The following is a 25691-nucleotide window of genomic DNA, read 5'->3' as shown; positions in this document are numbered from 1 at the left end:
GGCTGTTAATGCTTTAATCTTTTCTGCAACTACTTCCCTTTGGCCACATCAGCTAGGGGCGGTCGCCGGGTTACATTTTAACGCAGCGGCTGAAATAATAGCTTTGTAAAAAATCATAACTGCTCCTTGATACCTTCATGAAATATCTCGATCTCGAGTCTCTATGCTATATGATATGGTATTTCTTATTAGTAAGGAATTTCTCGTGTTTGAAGCTTCAGTAAACCACTAAAATAAGTAATGTCCAAAACGTCTGGCAAAATTGCAAAACATAGAATAATTGATATAGAAATCTGACAACCACCTAATTCTTTATAACTGGAGGACGGTTTAGTATTTTCCTTTTACGTAAGTAAGTTTTTTGTTTGTCCGTTAAGATCTCTCTAAAAACTGAATCGCTTTAGTTCTCAATTTAGGTTAGCTTCTCAGGATGTCCAAGGAGGGTGGGGGGTGGGCAGAAAGGAGTAATACCCCCCTAAAATAGACGTCCATATAAATATTTTCAGTAAAAATATTCCAAGTAACCATCCAAAATTTATATTAAATATCATTTCTGATTCTCAACTGGTGACAAAAAATAATGTACCACTAACGGTGGGGAAGAATAAGCTACCTGTCCATACATCTTCATGAAATCATATAAATATCGGTGTCCAGAATGTCTACCATGGATGCAAAAACGTGTCCAGGTGTAAATGCGTCTAGACAACTATGCAAGCTTAAGATGGATTAATTAATAGACTCAATAATAATAGAGTTAACTCTATGATCTTTTCCCTGTATGGTCTACTTAGTTTCATTCTCTTTAATTTGCTTAAAGTTTTATAAGCAAAAATCTTTGGGTTCTTTTTTTGAATTTTGTTTAGTTGGTTCCAATCTAGCCTTTCCCTAATCATTTTAACCAATAATTTTAATTTACAGAAACATAGTTGTAAAATTGTACTAAAAGTTCACAAATAGGTCTAAATATCACCAGAGCTGGATCTTTAAATCATTTTAGTGGTGAGCCAGATCGGGGTGAGCCAACTTTCCACCAATGAGAGCACAGCATTTTATGAAATGCCGCGCTGTGATTGGCTAAAATTCGGCGCACCCCGATCTGGCTCACCACTAAAATGATTTAAAGATCCAGCTCTGATTTAAGATTCATTGATCAGTCTAAATCCCGTCTATTATTTAAATCTTCTGAATATGAAATTCATATGCATATATGAATATATCTATCTACATATCAATCATTTTAGCCACAAACTCAGCTATTATTCATCATTTGACCTCTTTTTAAAACCATTTTTGTCTGGATTAAATTCTTCTTTTTATTTGTTAGATTAACAAGGGTATAATAATCCATAGAAATACAAAAAAGATAAATATTTACATGAAGAAAATTTAAGTCATAACATATCTACAAGAATGGATATAGAATATACGTGGATATTATGACAGGGGAAACATGGACATTTATTGGCCAGTTCGTTTATCAATTAGCAGGGAAGGGGATGGGGTAAAGGGGGTGTCGTTATTTTATTTTTCATTGCTTCAAATGCAAGAAAAAACTAATCGCCCCAAAAAGTCCTTGAATATTTGATAAAAATAAAGTAGGGGGAAGTAAACGATAGGTTCACGCGTCAAAATTGAATAAAATGTATTATTTAATATTTTGAAGTATAATTTTGCCATTATAAGTATAATTGAGACTAACCGTTTTCCTCTTCAAATAAATTATTGCTTCCTACATTCTTTAAATACAAAATTGTTATAAATTATAATATTTTCAACAATATTTACAGCTATTAATTCTAAACAAATCATCAATTGCAACAAGAAAAAAATATAAATTAACAAGGATGATACCGTCCAGATGTGACCGCTGCAAATTAGAAAATTAAACTTTTATTTTCACATTGTCTTCAATATGCACATTGGTGGTTTCATTAAACCCAGAAACCCGCCCCCATATTTTGAAATAAAAATCTGATTGAGAGGGGGAGTTAGATTTCCAATTGTTGTTAAATACTTTAGAGCAAGTTACTACATCTTAAATTGTGTACTGCGTAGCCCCGCGAGGTTAGCTCGCCAGATATTAAGGCAAAATGTAATACCAGATTTTTCTTTATAAACAAATTTATTAATACAGATCATTACCTAGAATTGAAGAGTAGCTTCTCTACCAAAAATTTGTTTATACACATTGTGCCTTGAGGCAACCACTAGTTGCAAGATAACAACTATATATGCCATTTCTTAAATATTTCAAACCAGAAATAAATATTTGATAAAAACAACATGTACAATTTGTATGTTCATTATAGAACAGGGGCAATGGTGTACTAATTAATCAAAACAGTGCGTTGTTTGATGTTATTTTTTCTAATGAACTGAAAAAAAATATTTCCTTCCTTATAGGGGCGGTTTCCCTAAAAGTGCCTATTAGAGCACAGAACCCTCCCCACCTACTTATGTTGAAATAAATTGTAAATAAAGAATGCGGGGGTTCGTGTGTTTATCTTTTACTTTAGGTTAGGTCATTTTGGGTAAATGGAATCTAGCAGGGTTAGGGTACCGCAGGTCAGGCAAGTTTTTAGGATTTCTGCTAAGAAAGGCAAAAACCACTCAAAATCGTAATAAATTCTTGTTTATATTTGCTATTAAACAATTGTAGTTTCATTACGCTTTTAAAAACACCCAGTAAGCATATATCCGAATACAAACTGCTTGAAAAAATGTATTTCATGATAAAATAAATTTCAAGTTTCAAGTCTTAACGCCTACGCGATCTCTCATTCTTTCTTTTGCCTATATCTGCTTCTCTTACTGGTATTCATACAAAATAAATAAAAAATAAATTTCTTTAATTCTATAAATAACACTATTATTTTTTATATACTCTCTGATTTTTTAACCATTTTCGAATGATTAATCTTTTAATTAATGTCTTCGGAATTTTTTAAAATATACACATAAAACAGCCAATCAAAACAAAAATATAACTATTTAGTTGTTTCAAAATGATGTATTTTTTGGGCTGTCTAAAACAGCGTAGCATTGAAGTAAGATACAAGGATCATGTTGTCCATAATTAGTATAAAATAAAAAGAAAGGATTTGTTGGTTATTCTAAGTATTTTATAGATATGTAGAGTATGAAGGAAAGAGCTTTAGCTTTTAAAATATAAATATGACTTGTATTTGAAGTTGAAAAGTTATATAGATTTCTAAGGAATTCTGAAAGCAACAGGGCAGCTATAGATATAAAGTAGAAGGTTAACAATTGGCCATAACATATTTAAGACTGAACGTAGAATTTGAGCTTTCTTTAAATGGCGAATTGACCAATTAATATCAACCATCTTTTATTTTGTAAATGCATAATTAGTTACGGACCAAATAAATTCTAGAATACCTGCGCTACATCAAAAAGATTTATTGGATATGGAAAGGCATGAAATGCTTACAATTTGGGTGCGTTTCTCCTTATACCTTTTTAATTTTTTAAACTCACGGTTGTATACAAGTATGTGCCATAAAGATTTTTATCTCTAAACATGCGGGAAGGGAGGGGATATATAGCTGTTATTACACTAGTAAAGTCTTATAATAACGTTTTCTTATTCGTTGTCTTAGGATCCCTGCCAAACATGTTTTTATGATAATAATCATTTTTACAATTAAATAATTATAAAGTAAAATCATTAAAAAATTAGGACGATCATGTTCATAATAGCAAAAACATCTTCAAACAAATGAATAAGTTTTTGGGAAAAAAATTTATATCACAACTTCACCTTTCCTCTAACTTTTCAACTAGTCAAATAGCGAGGAAAAGGATATAATTTATAGACATTAAAACTATTTTTTTCCATAACTAATATCTAACTTTTTGTACAACCTTTTATAAGTTTGTGTATTATTTGCTTGTCCAAATGTCTATATATAAAAGATAAACACAAGGATTTAAGTAATAAGTATGTTTATTTGAAATGTTTTGCCATATCTAAAAGTTGTTTGAGTTAAATATTTATCAATTAATTTTTTTCTCCCATTTGAACGAATAATTTTTGACACAAAGACTCAAAATAAAATAAGAAATTAAACTTGTACTAAGAGAATAATGAATTGGGCAAATTTTATTTTCGAATCATATATCTTTTTAAAAACGTCTATTTAATAGTGGCATTTATGAACTACCGAGTCCTAGGCGTCATACTAACTAGAAGGACAGTTTTAAACGGATGAACCTTGTAAGTACTTATTACTTTTTCCATGTAATATCTTGAGTGAAGCCTTTAAAGAGATTGATCACTATTTCTTATTACTTAATTTGGATTCAGAACTCAATGACGTTTACACATTTTCTCCAGTGGCTGTTTATATAAAAATGTTTAATTTACTTATAGAAAACATGGGTAGCTAGTTTTTAATTAAGTGCTTAGTACTTCGCCTTTTTAAAAATTTAATAACTATTGCAACCTTAGGTTGCATTTTAAATATGGTCGCTGTTAATGAATCCATTTACATTATTTGTTTTCAAATAGAATACATTTTTCATCTATCAATACCATTTTTATGCATTTTTACATGTAACAAATGATCTACCCATTTGTCTTTTCTATTAACTTTAAACTAGCGGATACGCGGCGGTCTATCTACGGGTTTCTGTACTCGAAGGGACAGAAAAATAACTTAAATCCATCCCAAGACTTAAATCTGAAAATAGAATAGCTTAAAACTATGACAGGACCTATATGAAGCCTTCCTAAAATAGAAAACCCAATCGATTCGGAAGTTTCTTTATATATTACTTTATATATTAGGATAGAAAAAAAGAAATTTAATTATATGTATGAGGTAAAGTCAAAGGCATATTGCTTAATTTTGTTGATTGTAAATATTAGCTTTTTTGTAAGTTCAACTTTTGAAAGCAAAATTGTTTAATTTTGGTTTGTTTACATTTATCATAATCCATTAAATTAATGCAACTATCAATTTTAGAAAATCATTGAAAAATTTCTATATAGACTTATAATTCTAAAAATTTCATTTAATCAAATAATCATTCAATTATGTAAATCTAAGTTACATAACACTCTTATATCTTTTTAATTAAAAAAGTTCATATTCAATGAAAAAATCTGGGATTACAATTATCTTATAAAAAAAACTTTCTGGCTTTTTACCTAAAGCTAGTTATCATGTTATCTCTTGATTATTTAGAAGGTTATTTTACGATAGAACAATAAAGTAAACCTAATAACTTAAAGATAAGTTGAAAAATATGATCTATGCAATTAAAAATTAATTTAACTGCATATTTCTAATTTGTGTTAAGATTACATTTCTGTGGTGTTTGAGCTGTAATTGCATAAATCCAATATTTGTCTAACCTCTCTGTGTGTGTAATATGTTTGTATTAGCCACAAAGTGCATTACAGAACAAACCATCCATCCACCCTTCTACATTGGTTCCTATGTGCATTTGGGGTACATATAAGTTAGTCAATATAAAAGTTGAGTGTAAAATATTTAAATAATCACCTAGGATCTTAAAGGGATGATTGGAGTTAAATTGATGTAATTGTGAAAATAAACCAAATTAGCTCTTTTTATTTTAATGTTATCGGTGGAAAAGTTTGAACACTGCTAGCTAGTATGTACTAACCAATCAAAATTTAGCAAAAGTTAAAAGTTTTGGTTGTTTTGTTGAACCACCATCTAAAATTGGTTTGTAAATTGAATAATTTTAAGGACAAGGAATTACATTCAATGATTTTCACCGACTTGTATCTTGTAATTTAAATTTAGGGAAAATTGGAACAAAAACATTTAATATTACTGTTTCAGAATAATTCTCACCGAACAATGATTTAGAAAAAGAACTGACAGGCAATGCTGTTTCCGCCATTATTCCATTTTTCTATCTTAAATAGGCTAGATATATTTGGACATATTAGACTTAATGTAGAGTGCTTGTTTTCATACTTGTATACATTAAATTAACAATGAAAAATAAGAGGATTTGTTTTATATAATTACTAGTGGTTACGCCCCTAGAATCTAGGGGGTCTGTCTTTAAAAAGCTTAAAATCATCAAGGGACCTGTATGAAGCCTCCATAAAATAGATAAACCAATCGGCTCAGTTGTTATTGAGATCTTAAGCTTCATACAAAAATTTCCTTACTCCTGAATATGTTTAAATGGCCTTATACTATATTATATACACTCTGAAAAAACATAAAAAAAACTTTACTTAAAATGAGTTCAGACACTCTATTTAACTCTAAATTACATATTATAGAATTTTAGCAGATGTGTTTACATATATGGAAAATTTGCAAACGCCTTTTTCAGAACTTTACTATATTATTTGTATTATTAAAAAAATTTACAAAAATTTTCTTTTATCCTTTACAATTCTTAATTAACTTTCTTTTCAAAATTACTGAGGTAAAAAAAATTCCGAACAAAATCTTTGCAAAAGGTAGTAAAAAACATTTTTTAGTAACTCTCATCACGTGCAGCTAATTAAACTGGGATTACAAGGCGCATATGTGAGAAAGTTGAAGAAATAAACCTTATAATCATCTACCATGAGGCCACTTAAGGTCTTTTTAACACAGGAGCATTTTATTTGAACGTAAGAAAGAAGTCCTTAAGATTTGCCGTTGCCTGTCACAATACTAACGAACAATAAAGATATACCAATATTACCTACTAAAGATGAAACACAACTTATATTTTTCTAATTTTATTCATGGATTACAATTGTTTCACTAATTCTTTTAGATCATCAGTTCCAATCAAAAAGTCAAAAATATGTGCTTACATTTGAATCTTTTATTAAGGAAAAAAATAAAGAAAGGGTTTACAAAAAAAATGCAGAATTAATAAAGGTAAACCAAATGAAGAAACAGCGAAGGTACAAAAATATTTATCTGTTTAAATTATTTACTTTTTAATTGATTTGTTTTAGAAAGCTTACTTCTGAACATGGTTCATGGTTATGTTGGACTTAATCGTCTTGTTCTTATCTTTACCAGAAAAGATCTTAAGTGTGTAAAGGATAGGATGACAATATCCTCATATCCTCTTTTTAAAACTCATTAGCGTTTGTGTGTGTGTGTTTTTTTCTTTGTGTATTCTATTATATTGTGTCTGTAGCAAGTTTTAAAAGTACAAGTACATTTAAGGTTTAGAATCATAGCTAAATTTGCATTGTGTTTTAATAATGAATCTAAAGAACAAATCATCTTTTAAATGTGAAAAAGTTTTGGCAATAATCGAATCACACTTAAGAAAAGAAATATTTCTAAAGTAATAGCTTATGTGAGGTTATTTGAAGCTCTGTATAGTGCCTATAGAATACAAATGACCAATGATAGGCCAAACAGACTTAATTAACAAATCTAGCCAGTATGTATGTATATTAATTGATTAATGGTAGGCCGGTTCAACGTCATTTTTATAGGCACTATACAACGCTTTGTTTTATGTTGTTCAAGAAACATTGGCTATTATGTGACACACTTATCCTTGTTTGAAATCCTTATATAAAAGTAACAGGATGTGTGTATGTCTGCCTGTACCGAAGATTTCACTGAACGCTTGACTGATATGGTTCTCCTTTACAGGGTAGCTTCTCATAGGTCCTAGGAAGTTTAATAACTATTTTAGTGGAGGTTACCCACACCCTCCCGAGAGAAATAAGTACCAAAAAATATTTTAAAGTGCCAGTAGAGGCCTCCAGGAGTATAGCAGCTAGTACTATAAAATGCGATAGATTATTATGGCTATTTGTAAAATGTGTATAAAAAAGTGTTAACAAAAATATACTTACAATGAAGCAAAATAATCCTTTATCACAAACATTAAAAATATCCTTCAAATAGAATATTTTTTTTCTAATAGAGTAAGCAAGATTTATAGTTAAAATACTTTTAGGGAGGGAGGGGACATTGGACTGTTTATTGCACTAGTCCCCAAAGTCTTATAATTACTTTTATTGAAATTTGATTAGTTGTCCAAATATTTCAACAACTAATTGTGATCTGCAGAAGGGGTAATTTTGTGTGGCGTGGGGATGTAAATCAATTTAACGGACATTGTCTTATCCCTTAGATCCCTTAATTACTATCGTTGTACTTCTATATTAGCAACCTAAATCTTCGCATGTCGCTATTATTTGTAATTTTTTGTAGCTTTGAAGGAATTTCTTGCTTGCTTTTTACATAATTATTTGTCTGTCTAAAAGCGTCCCATTGTTAAATATTTGTATAGAGGTGTAAACTTGATTCAATTCAATTTACATAAAAACTACTAACATATGGGCTAAAAAAAACATATCTACGATACTAATACATAAAGTAATAATGTTTTTTCGTCTGAAGTTTAGGAAGTCATTAAGTACTGCACCGATTGAGTACTTCTTCATAGGAAAGCTTTACATCGTTCACCGGTCCTAGGTAGTTTAAGGCAATTTTTGGACCAAGTAAAATACAGAACCCCTAAATGCATAATTTACTCCCCCCTCCAAAAAAAATGGGAAAAATTTCTTATATAACTAAATTGAATTTAAACAGACAGACCATTGTCATAGAGTAACCACATTTTTTATGATCATATTGTCTTTAAATTAATACAAAGACCAATTTGACCCTTTTTGTCCCTAGTTGCCCATGTTTTTACACACTTGTTTATACAATTGTATTCCTTTATATACTGGCCCATTAGACCTGTTCACTATTTGTTTGACTTTCTGGTGCTAAACAGATTGATGATTTGCATCAATTTATCTGTGAACACTAAGAATATAAGTTACATTGCATTAGAAGCTTAAGAAAATCCCCTTTAGACAGATTTTTAGGGACTAAAACTTAAATACGCATTTAGTATTCTCTAACATTTAAATAAATTTTTCTCATTACATCACATTAAACAAACAAGGATAATTGTATATACGTAGCATTGCTTGCAGACAAACACAGACCACAAAAACATAATATAGTTATAGAGTAGCTGTCAACTAAAAAGTATTGAACCTGTCTTATTAACACCCAAACATAGATACAATGGCTAACATGTAAATTAATACATGTTAGAGTTACTATGCAATTTTATCACCCCACTTATGTACAGTTAGTTGATAGTGTTGCCCAATAAACAAGAGCCAAGCTAATCTTAAAATTATTTTATAACTAATTTATTATAAATACAGGGATAGAAAAATGGAAATGAATTACTATCTTTTTATCTCTTCTTTTGTGTCAGAAACACAGAATTAGGGAATAATCTAATATTTTGAAAGAAGCTGCTTTTTTGGTCTACCATTGGTCATACTGACATGCCATTGGTAATTTAGTCTGTATTGGCCTATCATTAGTCATGGTATTGTATGACGTATTTTTATAGGCACTATAAAGAGCTTCATTTTAAAATTTTAATTTTTGTGTCTTTTAACTGAATGGAAAATTATTTTATCTTTAATTTACCTTATGTCGCAAATGACTTATTAAAAAACTTTAATTTAATCATTAATTTGTATTTTTATATTTCAGGTTGTACTAGAAGATACGAAGGAGAACAAGCACAAAGAACTTCCAAAGTTTGAGAAAATTTCGTCCCTGAAGGATGTCAAAGATGGGTCCTACATTCTGGCGGTCTTTTCATACTTCCACCCACAAACTGTGCCCTGGACTGACATCGACTTTTCGCGGGGTAATAAAAGTGCGGCTTTTAACAATTTCAACACCATCAAAACATCTGCCAAGAAAACGCTGCCCTATGACATCATGCATATTCAGTTTATTGATTTGTTCAACTCTGAGGTTGATATGAGGCGTAATATTTTGTGCTTTCTGCTGGATATGATTACCCGCCTTGAATTCGGCGGCGTTCGCCATCAAGAACGTAGCGATGACATCGAAGATGACAGCCCAGAAACGTCATATTCGTCGCCGCAACCGCCTCCAATTGTTGCCGCTACAATGCCGCGGGAGACACGATATGTCCTTCACGAGCAGCCAAAGCCGCCACGGATGGAGCTGCAACAGGCGGCTGGTGTTCCATCGCAGCGCGGCGCGGCTGACGTCAAAACATTTGCCGGCCGCCGGTCAAGCAAATATTTTGCCGACGCCAACCAAGCGCAAATATCAATTGAAAACATCGGCGGTAGCGTTGAAAACATTTCCACAATTGGTCGAAATCCTGATAAAGAACTGCGAACTCACACAGGCAGACGGACAACGTCAGTTGATCCTAACGCTGCCCCGGCTGGTCTTGTCGTACAAAAGAAAAATTCCAACAACAACAACCAAACGTTTGACATCCGTTCTCTAGTCGTTGAAGATGACCGGCCAAAAATTCACAATGGCCAACATACCATCAATACAAGCAATTACCAGCCAACTGTCAACAATGTGCAGCCATATAATGCTAAAACCGCGGAAACTTTGCGGGAAAAAATGTTTTATTCTACAAATTTTCTGATAGAAGGAGCTGATGATAATATGACTGTGTCAGAGCCAAGAGACAAGAAAGTATCCTCTACAGAGATGAATAATCGTGATAGTAATAATCAAGGATACCAACCACAAGTGGTTAGCAGCCCTAGAGATCAGGGTTATCAACCTCAAGTTGTGAGCAGCCCTAATAATCAAGGATATCAACCTCAAGTTGTTACAAGCCCGAGGGATCATATTTACAGGTATGACTTTCTAATTATCTATGAAAATAGATTTAAGAAGTTGATAGTCCAAATAGAAAATGACGTCATGCAAAACAAATGACCAATGGTAGGCCAGTATATATTGTAATTGACCATTAGTAAAATTGTTCTGCCCTCTCATTCATTGGTCATTTGTATTGTATACCGTCAAATCTTTATTTAGGCACTATCAACTGCTTCGAATAAATTTTGTTAATTAGGTTGTGGAAGGGGGTGGAGGGTATAAATAGACATCTGCAATGACATCCCCCTTTAAATAGTGATGGCCTACCTTTACCCTTTAATTTTATTCTCTCAAGTTCTCCATGACAAAACCCTGTGCACGCCAGTTTATAAAAATAGTAAAGAAGTGCATACTTGTAAAGATAACACCATGCAATGCTTGAAAAAGCTTCTTTACATATAGGGCATGTCCGTAACGGATAGCTCTGAGCTTAGATTTAGGCATTTTAGAATCATCTTATAGATTTCAAACTTTGCCCGATGAATTCTGTAACGATTAGGAATAATCTGAATCTCCATAATCATTTAAAACTTATACTTCACACTAATATGAGGCTTTTCAGAAAATCAGCAGTTTCAGATATTGATTAAACAGATTTTTTATCTTTTATTTTAATTAAAAACTAATTAATATTTTTTTTATTTTAGTCGAAAGACAAGTTTGCGAGATTTGAACAATTTGGACAACAATTTACGAGACAACATGCAGGGTTACAGCTCTCTCAATTCTAATCTGTCCATCAATACGGGAAGGTATATATAGTTTTTATTTTCATAATGATGTAAGCTGGTGCGTGCAGAAGGAGGGGGGGTCATCAACACCTCCCTCCTTGAATAAATTAAGAAGGTAGAATACCCCCTTCCCACCAGAACAAATAACAAGATCACATAGAAAAAATGTATATTACATCTTTTCAGTTTTTTTAGGATATTTTTAATTCAAATTTTGTTAATCATATTGAATAATCTGTTTTACACCCCACCATATGTATGTATTGTACGTCTATCTTACACTTAACTGACGATAAGATAGCACCTCTCTTGAGTCTATTCTCACCCCCCCCCCCCCCTGAAGCTAACAAGGTTTATGTTCTTTATATAACTACTTTGCTTTAATGGCTTATGGGTTTAATAAACGAAATTACGAAAAATATTCTCTTACTCATGGTTATTATATCTTTTTTCTTTCCATGTTAAAGTTTTTCACTTTAAATATATATTTGATTTTAAATCAAACACATCAAGCTAAGATTTAATTTCAGGTGATCTAATGATTTTCATTTCATATAAGTTGTTTGACCTGGATTTTTAAAAAGAAAAGTATAGTAATACGTACATGATAAGTAGAAGTGGGGAATAGTAATATTCTTTTTAATTCATGGTTTAATTTACTGCATCAAATTAAAACTAATTTCAATTGTAAATGTAAATTGCCTAAATGAAATTAGAAGCATAAAATTTGTTATTTAACTAGGTTTATGAATGGGAGGGGAGAAGGTGGGAGGGCGAACCATTCCACTTACCATTTGACTTCCTTTGTCTTACATTGTTCCTTAATATTTTTGTTTCAAATTCAAACATTTATGGACCAAAACAATATTTAATATCAACATTAATAAATGAAAATTACATTGCATTGAGAAAAAAAATAATAAACTATTTCTAATAAAAATTGAATACTATAGGTTTAACACAATATAATTTGTATATAGAGAGATTAGTGTAAAACCTTGTGCCTACTTTCAATTGGGCCTTTGAAAATACAACGAATACAATAGAGTCGGTTATATTAACACAGGCAAGTCGCTACAGGGGGATCCAGGTAGTTGTCTGGTTATACAGTACATCTATACAATAAATTTATTACAGAGAGTCAAGTGAGCCGCCGAGCTGGTCCAACATGCACATCAACAACAACCAGACCAACTACGAGGATCCCGCCAATATGAACAACGCCGCTGTCAACGACCACCTGGACGCCGTCAAGAGGAAGTTGGAGATGCGACGGAAAAGGATTGAGAGTGAGAAAAGGAAGTCATACATTTCGCCGTCTAATTCATCGCTGCCATCTATGGATAGTATGGAACCACATTCAGGTGACATTTTAGTTTAAATAACTTTTGCCAGCAAAGCTTCTCTTTGATCAGTTCATGTATGTATGTCTTCTGTTATAAAGATATCATATATTTTAGAAATGAAGGAAATAAAAGAGAAATATTAACTTTACTTTTGCACTTTTCTCATTTTTCTTACGATCGAATTTATCCTTGTTAAAGCAAAACTTTCTTCGTATTTGGGTTATACATATGTCTAAGCGTCCGTAACGGTTAGCTCGAATCATTATAACGTAGTCAAGAAATTTTTCCGCAGATTCTTCTTAATATTAAAATGTTATGATTCAAAATATTTTACAGATTGAAATATTTATGCCGTTCTATAAAAAAATTAGTTTTGAATTACTTGTATTTTTAAAGAAAATGAAATAAAAATACCACACCCATATTTATTATCTTACATAAAAATAAGTTTTTTTTATGAGGTAATGTTGCTTTTGTTTTGCAGTCTTTTTACAATTTGTTCATTTTGATTATGTATTAGGGGTTATTTAAAGTATATGTATTATTTCTTTTAAAATGTTATTAATAGTATAATTGTATAATATACTTGTATTTTTTATGTGTCATGATTTAGGGCAACATTTGTTATATAACAAATCATGTTTAAAAATTAGATTAGTTAAATATAGTACTTTTAGGGTAACTTTAGCTTGCTCAAGTTTGTATTCAAAGGCACAAATATCACATAATTCAAATTGATTCTAAAAAGTATTCACATGTAAGGTATTAATTCTATTTCTTTTTTTTAGGAAACTACATGAGCCCTCAGCATCAAGGCCACCAGAATCATTATCAGCAACAACACAATCAACAACAACACCAACAGCCTGACTATTATCAACAGCCGCAGCAACAGCCACAGCACAACGTGCGTCAGCAACAACAGCAAAATAACGGCATGTCCATCAACGACTTGAACGAGCAGATCTCCTCGCTGTCCAAGAACCTGTCCCTGCTGGCCACCCAGCAAGATCAACTCCAAGAAATTATTAAAAACAACAACGAAGCTGTTATTAAAACTGTTGAGCCGCTGATGGAACACCGGCGCACATGGGGCAAACCTATGCCGATTGATTTTGGCGGCAGCCTGCAAAATTTGCGCAGCCTACCGATGTATCAATACGGAGCACCGGTCCAACAACCGCCGCCGTTAGTGCCGCCCATGGCGCAGCCGCCAGCCATGCAAGAGCTTGAGCCGTCACCCTACAATGACCGGCTGTACAGTCCTTATCATTCATACCAGCCACCGCCACCAAGCAGCCGTCTTATGCAACGTACATATTCTTATGACATGGGCAGCAGTGGTGAACCTGTTGACATGCCTTATTACACCGCCGGCGGCGGCAGTGGAATTGGCGGAATGCTCAAGAAAGTTCATTGTCCTGTGGATGCACCCAGAATTGATGACATGGCTCCGCAAAACATTTCTTTTATAGAGAATGTAAATGATGATGATGACCCCCTACTATCTCCTGCTCCAACTGCTAATGAAAAGAAGCTCAGCATTGATTCCACGACATCAGAGCAAAGAGAACAGAAACGATTGTCTCTTTCATCAAGTTTTAATGATCACAAGCGCAATTCCTTGACAAATTCTACATTTAAAATTGAAGATGAGGATGATGGAACATCTGCCACAATAATAACTAAACCTCTGGGTGATGGCAAGAGTGGATTTATCATTTCTTTTGATGATGACAAGGACATAAGCACTGCTGTTAAAAAGAAATCAAAATCTTCAGAGCCCATGGAGCCCCCACCGAAGACTCCTGATCCAGTAATGATTATGCTTGACATGAATGAAGACACAGATTCATCCAACATGAATCAGGAAAACACTGAGGATGACTCAAATAACTTTGATTCTCCTGCTGGCGACAGTAGCCTGCCACACAGCAATCCCTCCCCCACAGGCATGCATATTAACAACACTAGCAAGCTTGAAAAGTCAGAAATGGACAAGAAAAAGGAAAAGATTCTGCTGATGGCATCAAAACGCAAACAAATGGTGGAGAGAAACAAACGGAGACGCATGGAGGAAGCCAAGGAGAAGAAAGAAAGAGAAGAGGAAGAGGCCGAGGAAAAATTCCAGAAAAAATTGGAAAATGAGAAAAAACGCGAAGCCATCCTCGAGGCACACAGGAACAAGAAAGAGCAAAAGAGCGAAGATGACAGCTACGTTCCCAAGCAGGCCAAGGCAATTCCAAAACTAAGCTCTGATAAAATGTCCAAAAGCAGTCGGCAATCTTCTAGCGGTGGCGGCAGCTCAACCTTGCGGCGGTCAAGCTCCAGAGGAAACTTTAACTCTTTGTTTAAAAACAAAACTTCCAGCCGCAGTGATAGCATGTCCCGCCTTCCTAGTGCAGTATCGTTAGAGAGGCTGGAGAGCAAAGACAATTCCCCATCTGAGATGTATTACACCCCCTACTCAAAATCAAACTACTTTTCCCGCGTCAAAAACGACCCTGAGTCAGTGCACGGGTCACGTGACAGTATTTTCAGCCGGCGCACTTATACAGCACGCCACGGCAGTAATTCATCGCTTGATGATGACGAATATTATTACAATGATTATATGGCTAAATATCATGGGGATAGAGCCGGCCGAAGCACGGTTGAACGCAGCGGCGGCGGTAGCGCAACTAAAGAACGCGGTCGGCTTAGCCGTCAGTCAAGCACAAAATACGAAAGATCTCCGATCAGATATGAGTACCAGAATTCCAGGTATGATTATGATGACTGCAACTCTGAAATCTCCTCAACCTCTGGCTGGTCAACCTATGATTCCAAGGATAAGGACAGAAATGGCGGTTACTACAACTATGCGCCAACTCCGGTAAAATCCAACCGTTCCATCCTAATGAATGCAATTGAATATGTCGTCTTTCCCGGCGCTGTCAACAAGGAAACTAGAAAGACAGTTTTGGAGGAGATTGACTCCCTGGACTGCCCCCATTTCCTGATCCTATTCCGAGATTTCAAGTTTCAATTCCGCGGGCTGTACGCTTATTATCCCGATACAGATGAAGTGTTTAAAATCTACGGCACGGGGCCGAAACAGATCCAGAAGGACATGTTTGAAAGTTTCTACAAGTACAACTCCAGTGGAAAGAAGTTTACCCAGGTGCACACGAAGGCGTTGACAGTCACCATCGACGCCTTCATCATCAAGAACTCCTTGTGGTTGGGCAAGCGAGGCACTTCAAGAGTCAGAAAACCTAGTATTGGACACTAACTAAATATATCATAAGCTGCTAACACTTATTTTTAAGATTTGGCTACAGCTGTAAATTGTCTTTAAATAAGCCCTGGAAATTTTTAGTGCAGTAGATACTTTAACACTAACATATTGCTTAAAAACTTGGTATTATAAGATATATATTTTTTTTCTTCAAATTGCATAATAAAAATTTAAGTATATGATCAGTTTTATGGATCAAAAGGTTAAAAAAAGTAAAAAGTAAGCAGTTTTTTAGAATTGTATTTTTTTCTGATTTTAATTTACTGTTTGTGTACCAAGCAAAAAGGATAAAATTGTGATATTTTAATCTCTTACATTCTTAAAATGCACGATAATAATAATGAAAACTGACAAAAAAATGAAAAAATACTAACTTAACATTTGACTAACAGTTATTTTCATTATTTTATTCCCTGCATATTAATTAACCATCATGTATTAAAAAATACCTTGTAGTAAACTTTAAAAAAAAATCATTACATTATTGAAATAAGAAAGGTTAATAAATGCAAAATCAAAGTTAAATAAAACTTTGCATAATTATAAAATTTTAACTTTTAAGGCTTCACATAGTGACATAAGTCAATTTTATTTAGAATTATTTGTGCCTTAGTTTATTGTTATAAATTCTAGACTTTTTTCAAAATTATATATGTAAAAATGTATTATAGACATATTTGTTATTTTATTACTAATTATAAAACTTAATTATTAACACAAATTTTTAATATTTAAGATGATTATTTGGACTAACCATAATTACATTTTTTTTAAAATGAAGGTGCTATCCTAAAAATCTATTTTTAACAAAAAAAACTCCAAATGTGCCAATTACCATTTTCATATAAATAATCATCATCATAAAAAATACTAAAGTTTATTATGAAAAAACTTTAATAAAATGTTACTGATTAACCATGAATAAAAAAGCTTAACAATTTTCTGTATTTTGTATTCAGGTTAATATTCAATAAATTATAAAAAAAATATTTTAAATTTTCTTTTTACAAATGCTACTCTTTAACTTATTTTGTTCGTTTGTTACATAATTAATTTCATTTATATTTCAATATTTACTCATTTTGAAATAAGATCGAATTGAACGTTATAAAAAATTTTAAGGAAATAGATTTAGAAAGAAGAATTAGTGTTATTAGATTGTTATTGAAATAAGATAAACTAGCGGTTACGCCCCTAGAGGCCTCTAGGGGCACTTGGGAGGGGTAGAGGTTGAATTCTATAACCCATTTTTTTTATTTAAAAAGAAGAAGAAAATTTAAGGGGTGGGATTTTTTTTCTCGGTACAGTCAGACAGACAAAGATCCTGTTACTTTATTATCATGATTTATATCTGTATTCTGTGTTGACTGCAGTTATCTTAGCGGTTTTCTTATTTTTACATCTGAATCACAGGCAAAACTTTTGAAGTAAAAACGTTTATACAAGCCCTAGAAAGTTTTAGCGATTACAATGAAGATTAGATTTTTAAATTTTTTTTTCAATGCCTTGAAATTTCAGTGGTTTTACGTATTAGGAATTGAAGATTAGTTTTTCAAAGTATTTTTTCAATATTTACAATCGATTTTTTTCTTAGGATAGTACAGGAAATCGAAATGGATTTGGCCTAATGGCATTTTTTATTTTCAATAGTAAACCTTTAAATGACCTTTTCACATTTTCCTAGACAATTGTATAATCTTACTTTGAGTGCCACACGCCTTAGCAAATTTTAACAAAGTCTATAAATTTGGAATGCTAATTATCTGTTACAAAACAAGGAGGACAACATCCATTGAAACGAAGCTCATCTAAAGATGTAATAGTTAGTAGAGTTGATACGCTGTCTAAATTGTACAAATACAGGAAGCATCATGCCAAGATTAAAATCAATATGACAATGCAGTTAAGAGCTATCCGTTTGGGACTGACTGTCTAATTGTAGAAAATCTTGATTTTATTTATGAAATGCGGGGAAGAGACAACTTTTATTCGGGGTAGACAATAAAGACATTTAATGTTGACTTTGGTTTTAATTGGTTAAAAGCCATAAAAAAAACCTTGTAATCAAATACAAGATAGAGGGTTATATAAAAAAAGTTTTAAAAGAGTTCAAGAATGGTTATCTATCGTATCTTATTGTAAAAAGCTTTCCGCGGATATTAAAATGAAAAATTATAAGATTAAAACCAGTTTAATTAACAGAAGGCCCGGACTAACAAAATTTGTAGTAATCTTATGTTGTTACTCTAGTATTCGTGGAAATTTGTCTGTAAAACGATGTTATACATAGTTTTTCAGTATTTCTGAGAATCAGTTCTGAACCAGCGGTTATTAATCTGTTTCAAATCCATACTGGAAAAAAATTTCAATTACCAATAAAAAAAAGAGGTAAATGTCTATTTGTGTGAGTACTCGAACGTCTATATTTACCTAATATTCTCGCTAACCACTTCACCGATTCGGTTCAACTGTTAAGGTAAACTTATTTTTTGGCCCTGGATAAGTTTTCTTAGCGCTTTATTGAAAAAATTAAATCGATTGGTCTGGGGTAATTATATCTTTTGTAATAAACAGATAACCTACTACTTCAGGATTGCTATTTGAAATGGTTGAAATGATTGTTAGAAATACCATATCCGAAGGTTATACCAATATTACATTTTAATTCACCATAGAGACCTTAGTTTTATTTGCGAAGCTATTCTATATGTCTGTTAAGCGTACTGTTAGCCAAAACCTTAAATTTTCTATTGCACGAATGTAGAATTTTTTTTTAAAAGTTAGGCTTTTCTAAATTAAGGTTATTTCCGTCCGATAGCTATGATCACAAATTACTGATACGTTATAAGTTTCCTTACAGGTTATTATCAGATTCAATATCAGGGAAACCGCCCCGCTACCAGCATTATGGTCATAATCATGTCATCCTTGCCATAGGCGTCCAAGGGGGGGGGTAATGGGCCATTTGGCACCCCCAAACGATTTTGGGGGTGCCGTAGGCACCCCCAAAATTTTGTGAACAATACCCCCCCCAAAAAAAAATTACCCCTACCTTGGGGGTGCCGTAGGCACCCCCAACGATTTTGGGGAGGGTATTTACCCCCCCCAAACCATTTTGGGGGGGTAAATACTCCCCCCAAAATAGAAAATCTTTAACAAAAAAAATTTTTGCGCGCTTCGCGCGCATTTTTAATACTAGATTTTTTATAAAATTTAAATTACCCCCCCCAAAAATTTTACCCCGGGGGTAAATTTTGGGGGGGGTAATCAAATTTTACCCCTGCCAACAGATTTCAGGGGGGGTAATTACCCCCCCCAAGCAAATTTTACCCCCGGGGTAAAAATTTTGGGGGGGGTAAAAAAAATTTGCGGCGCGCTTCGCGCGCCATTTTACCCCCCCCAAAACCAAATTACCCCCCCCTTAAAAAAAATTTACCCCCCCCAAAATAAAAAGCTTGGACGCCCCTGATCCTTGCTTCCACCTACTTGTGTGTAGGTTTATTGGTTCATTTCCTCTTTTTATTACAATGTTACAATTTTGTTCAACAAATTAAAATAAATAGAATTGAAACTAAATGTATATATGTGCTAATATATATATTTATATTAAACTAAGGTTGCGTGATTTTTAAAAGACAAATATTTAGTATATCAAAACATGGATTATTAGGGTAAGGATACAGAAATCTGGAGGGATAAGACATTGGCCGATGAATTGATGTACATCTCCATTGTTGATACACAAAATTACCCCTTTTGTAGATTACAGTTAGTGGTTAAAACGTTTGTACACAGAACTAAATGGACCAACCAATCAAAATTCAACAAGTCCCCAAAGTTGTTAAGCCAACGAGTAAGAAAATGTTATAACAAAACTGTGGGGACTAGTGTAATAAACAGTCCAATGTCCCCTCCCTCCCTTTCTAGAACCCAAGGCGACACCAAGCACCCAAGAGGGTATTATTAATGGTTTAGCTTCAAGTAATAATAAATCCCCCCCTCCCCACAACAACAAATTAATACAAAAATAGTGAGTGGTGTGGGGGGGGGGGGGGTGGCAGACCCCCTATTGTGAAAAAGCCCTTATAGGCTATGGGCGAAACTATTGGTACTAATATAACGAGGTTACGATTATTTGACTATTTGAGAAAGCCGATTTAGATCAGGTAGAAACACAAACCAATTACATTTTATTCTGCCGGGGAAAGTTTCATACAGAATAGCTTTCTACATATCTTTACTTTTATTGTATTTACACATGTTATAGTTCATTTTTATAATTGGTTATATAAAAAATAAAATTACTAATATTATATCAAATACTAGTAACGAACCAAAAAAGGCATTCGGATTATTTTCTCTCAACATATTTATAGCATGTTTTTTTTTTATTCTGAAGCCCTAGGATATTTTCTTTAATTGCTGTTTAACCATTTTAATGTTTTTTTAAAAGCCCAACTTTTCTACATTTAGGTCTGTACGTCCGTCCGTCTAGAATGGATGACTCTTATCGTTGATCTGGTTCCACAACAAACGCAGGAGTCCCAAACGTCCCATATCTAAGTATGCAGGATAGACTTAGTGTCTGATTTATTGGAGCTTAGCTCTTATCCTTGTTTTTCATGTATATTTTTATCTATCGCAGAAAATTGAAACAACGAAAATGAGCGGAGATATAAGTAAACAAGTACTAGAAGAAAAAGTAAGTATTTACATATAAAAAATAGCGGCAACGCCCCTAGTCCAAGGGCGATAGCTCTTAGGAAAGTGGATGTTTTCTCTCCCAAAATAAAACCTATAAGAAGCAAACATCATCAAATAAGACAAAATTCACAAACGACATTGAAATCTATTAAGTATAACGGTTTAACATAATTTATTATATACACATTGACATAGGGGGTGGGTGTTGACAATTCAGTACTCTTTGACAATAGGTCTTTAAATAGTATTCATTATAAACAGATTAAAATTAAAATTTTAAGATTAATTCCTCGTTGCCAACAAAACTGGTATATATACTTCAAATGTAATGATAATTGTGATCCAGGGTGATAATGTTGACGCAGAGAATGAGAGAGATGCCGAGGGGGAGATGGTTAAGCTCAACTATGATAAAGATACAGATAAAGGAGAAAGAGCCATTAAGGTGACAGTTTATTCATAATCAAGTAAAACTGGGGTTTTCCAGTGATCTAAAAGGATAAGACAATTGTAGTTAAATTGATGATGTACATAATGGTAATACACAAATTTACCTCTTCTGTGAATTACAATTAGTGGTTGAAACTTTTTACCAATCAACTTAATAAACCTAGCAATCAACATCCATTAAAAGTCCCCAAAGTTGTGAAGTCAACGAATAAGAAAACGTGATTATAAAACCAAGTTATCTTATTCGTTGGATCAATAAATTTGGGTACTTTTTTTAAATTTTTGATTGGTTTGTTCCAAAAACATAGTGTCAAAACCTTTCAATCAATTATCTTAATTTACAGAAGGGTTACATTTAGTTTATCAACATATGAAATGAATAAGAAATTGTCGTCCATTGTCTTATCCCTTAGGGTCAAATTTTTCTTTAAAAATTTGCATTTATATTTTTTCATGATTTTAAGGTTATTCTACTTGGTGACAGTGCAGTGGGCAAATCTAAGCTTGTAGAACGATTTCTTTTAGACGGGTATTGTTTAATTTTCTATTTCTATTTAACTAATAACCGTTTTAGAAGTCTTAATGATTAACTTTTGAACATTTTATAATTTTATTTTACTATCTTTTAATTAGAAACCCTGAATTTACAACATAATATCATTTGTTTTGATAATTTCATCTCAGTATTCACCTATCTAGAATGCCTTTATTAATATGGGTTTGAAACTGATTAGATTAGAACTTTTTCTCAGCCTTACTGAAAATCATCGCATCGTATTACAGACATTTCCCCCGAATGTTCAAACAAAAATCATAGTGATAATACAAATTTTGTTAGCCCGGGCCTTCGGTTCCACGGGCCTGACATAACTAGTTTTAATCTAATACTTTTAAGATTTAATATCCGCGGAAAGATGTCTATAACACGATGCGATAAATAACTATTCAAACTTTTATTTTTTCAGGTATGCCCCGCAACAATTATCAACGTTCGCTCTAAACCTTTACAGATATAGAACTACTCGTGGAACCAGGAATTCATAACTTAGATAGATTACAAATGGATATATTTGTCCTTGTTTTTGACTAGTTTTGTAATTTTTGCAAGGATCTTTAGGGATAAGGCAATCGACAATAAATCCCCCCAAAAAAAGATAATCCTTTAGATAGAATTGTTGGTTAAAAGTATGGATATCAATAGTTTGGAACCAACCAATTAAAATTTAAAAAAAAACAAATTTTTTAGCCAACAAATTTAATAACGTGGTTATAAAACTTTCGGTACCAGTGAATTTTTCCCTTTAATATCTCATTTATAATTGTTTGTATTATTGAGTTCCAATATCCCGCGTGCGGAAAGGGGATTTGGGGGGTGGGGATGTCAAAACCCCATAAAATTGAAATTTGGATGACCTGCTTTTAGTTGCTTTCCCCTTTCAACCCCACAAGAAATACCCCACTATGGTTAAACCCTGTGCACGCCAATGCTAACAAACATAACATTGACTGCTAGTATTGCTTTGTTGAAATATAATTTGTCCTATTAAATTCTTCCAAAAGTTATTTATTTTTACCTCTGCAGAAGTATTCTGATAGACTTCTGGGATACGGCTGGCCAAGAAAGATTCAACTCTATGCATAGGTAACGTTCTAGTTCTTACATCTTAAAAATAAGACATGTGCAAGAATATAAAAAAACTTATTAGTAAAAGAAAAGCTTTACATTTAAAAAAAAACAAATGTTGGTTATGGATTTTTCTTATCCTATTTTAGGACTATTAGACTTTTCCTATCTATTTGAAACTTGGCATGATGATTCATGTAACTGTTAGGTACAATTTGAAAAGCGTAGCAATGTTCTAACTAATACCAGAAAGTCCTTATGTTTATTTTAAAACATAAGGGTTTTTGGCTTTAAAAACAAAAAATACTTGAATTGATCAAATTTTCCCAATCACTCGATTATGGAATATTTTTTCCAAAAATTCCTAGAATTCTCATGAGGTGTAATGTTACAAGCAAATATCTATATAATAAAGTATTAAATGGGAGTAATTTAATTAATTTCGGAATTTTTGTTCAGAAAGATATTACATATTAAATTGTTTTTTTTTTATTTTTACTTTATATTTGTGTATGTTCGTTTGTCATGCATTCTTATTTCTTAATCTTCACTTTTATGGATGTTACACGTTACAAATGAATATATCAAGGCTCAGCTGCCGCACGTAAGCCGCCTGTAACCCTCAGGGAAATCAACCTTTTACAATTTTAGAAATCAGCTGCAAGTCTAAACATGACCCAAAATTTTTTTTTAATGTTTCAAAGCATACAAATGGGTTTAAATTTTAGGCTTAGTCGCGGCAGATGCGCGGCTGCGATGTCGAGTCCTAGATTATATACATAGAATTGAAAATACAAGAAATTTAGTAACAGTTTAAAATTACAATGGTAATATTATTTAGATCGTACTACCACCAAGCTCACGCCTGTGTTTTGGTTTTTGATGCAACCAGAAAGATAACCTACAAAAATCTCAATATGTGGTACCAAGAATTAAGGTTTGTTTTATGATATAAAAATGTAAACAAAGGACAAACGGACATGAATATTTAAAGAACAGGAGCTCTTTTGTTTTAAAATTCATCAAAAAATATAATTGAATGCAAATAAATGCAAAGTAAAGACGAAGCTAATTTTATGGATCTACAAAAGTACTACGGACCTTAAGGACAAACAGAATGACATACGGACACTTCTTTTATGTAGAAAATGTTCGATTAAAAATATCTAAAGTGCTTTCCCTCAAAGTTCATATTGATCCCTGAAACTCTCTTTGTTCTTAAAATAAATTGAAAATAAGGGGAGTAGTATTTCAGTGCTCTGATGAAACCATCTAAAATTGTGCTAATTTCAGATCTTACCGGCCGTGTATACCAACCCTAGTAGCTGTAAATAAAATAGATGAAAATCCTGAATCAACGAGTACCTCATATAGCTTTGCCACTAAGGTTAACTTTAAAAAATAACAATATGGCGAGAAACACTCAAAAGTATTTTGGTATACATTCTTATTGGAAAGGTTCCACATAGGTTTGCCTATATAAAACAATCCAATTGTCAAGGTTTATGAATTTAAAAGGATTCAGAATAAACTTTTGAAATATAAATATGTTCGTGCCAAGTCAGACAAATTAATTCTTAACCACATTTTACCAGCTTTCTGCAATAGATATTATATTTTAGTGTGCCTTTACTTGAAAAAGAAGCCCTTAACTCTTTGAATTATAACACTGCACAAACCTTTCCTTCGCCTTTACTACTCTAATAATAATTCGATCGATGATCCAAATTTAAACCAATTATTGTAGAGAAGCTATTCTATAATTCTCAAGTTGTCTGTCCGCTTGTCGTTCCGTCTGTCTGTCGGTCACTTTGTCTGTTGTCCACCTATGATTTTTTTGCTTCGCTACTTAATGACATCATTATCTTTGTTTTACAAAATTGATTTAAGTTTTTTGTATTGTTTTAGAATAATCTTCCCATGTTCTATGTATCTGCCTCAGATGGAACTAATGTTGTCAAATTGTTCAGGTAAAATTAAAAATTGTAAAATCTGGCATTTCCCCTCTAAGTACCTAGTCAAGCAATGAAATCCTACCCCGTTATTTTGAAATAAATTGAAAATAAAGGGGGATGGGTAGTTTATTGTTGGTTTGTTATTACTTTAGGTCAGGTTAGGTTAGGTTATATTAGGTAGTCCTGCAGGGTAAGAGCACCGCATCTATAGGCCTCCCAGGTTTTTTTTTGCACAGTTTAGATGCTAAACAATTATGGATACTTAAATGTTCTAAACTTTAATATGATTATTTTTTTCAGAAATGCCATAGACGAAGCTGTCAAATATAAGGTAAACTAATGATGGTTGTATATTATAATCCCATATACTATAATAACATGATGTCTGTTTATTTATCCTTACCAAAATGCTTGCTATCTGTTGGAATGATTTGGTTCTTTATTTGCAGTAAAGCTTATTGTATGCCCATGGAAGTTTTTATTTCCAACCTCCAAAGAAATAAAATATCCATGCCCAAAACTTTTTTTCCTTTTTAAAGGGAAATTTATAGAGGTAGGTTGACCATCTCCCCCCTTCCCTCATTTTCAATGTGTCCTAGGGGGTCTCTAGAATAAAAGATAGGATCAACCGTAATTTACATGATCTTCACTTTTAAACCAAACTTTCAATCAATGAAAATTATTTACTTAATGTCCTATTCAATTTAGGATAACCCAACAGATCTGGAAGATCAGATACTTGAGGAGCTTGATGCATTTGATTTGGATGACAAGAAGAATAAAAATGACAACGATGATGATGATGAAGTTAATAATTGATGATACAATTTTCTATTGTTCTCATAACAACAACTATGCAAATACATGATTTAATTGT

At 32.7% G+C, this 25691-nt stretch overlaps 2 protein-coding genes across 2 annotated transcripts in view; both read left to right on the top strand.

Moving 5' to 3' along the window:
- LOC145321946 (uncharacterized) overlaps window positions 1-17070 on the top strand; it is a 76645-nt gene extending 59575 nt beyond the window's left edge. Inside the window, exons 6-9 of the mRNA XM_080163629.1 lie at window positions 9552-10699; window positions 11372-11476; window positions 12593-12819; window positions 13590-17070. Of these exons, the coding sequence (XP_080019755.1) occupies window positions 9552-10699; window positions 11372-11476; window positions 12593-12819; window positions 13590-16075 (3966 nt within the window). The 3' untranslated portion in view covers window positions 16076-17070. The remainder of the gene's footprint in view (window positions 1-9551; window positions 10700-11371; window positions 11477-12592; window positions 12820-13589) is intronic.
- Window positions 17071-20728: 3658 nt separating this feature from the next.
- Window positions 20729-25691, top strand: LOC145334198 (rab-like protein 2A). The gene is made up of 10 exons (XM_080179932.1): window positions 20729-20783; window positions 21132-21230; window positions 21700-21764; window positions 22201-22269; window positions 22818-22877; window positions 23701-23796; window positions 24153-24246; window positions 24768-24829; window positions 25115-25145; window positions 25523-25691. The coding sequence occupies exons 1-10, from the start codon at window positions 20745-20747 to the stop codon at window positions 25631-25633; spliced, it is 726 nt and encodes a 241-aa protein (XP_080036058.1). The 5' UTR covers window positions 20729-20744; the 3' UTR covers window positions 25634-25691.

This window comes from Acartia tonsa, chromosome 1 (assembly GCF_053477335.1).
Source record: "Acartia tonsa isolate MP-2025a chromosome 1, ASM5347733v1, whole genome shotgun sequence".
Lineage (NCBI taxonomy): Eukaryota > Metazoa > Arthropoda > Copepoda > Calanoida > Acartiidae > Acartia > Acartia tonsa.
Note: the sequence above shows the minus strand (reverse complement) of the source record. Positions and strands in the feature narration are given on the sequence as shown.

Coding starts and splice junctions, on each gene's coding strand:
- LOC145334198 (XM_080179932.1), top strand. CDS start 20,745: ATGAGCGGAGATATAAGTAAACAAGTACTAGAAGAAAAA. Junction 22,878..23,700: donor AGATTCAACTCTATGCATAG/GTAACGTTCTAG, acceptor AATATTATTTAG/ATCGTACTACCACCAAGCTC. Junction 23,797..24,152: donor ATGTGGTACCAAGAATTAAG/GTTTGTTTTATG, acceptor TGCTAATTTCAG/ATCTTACCGGCCGTGTATAC.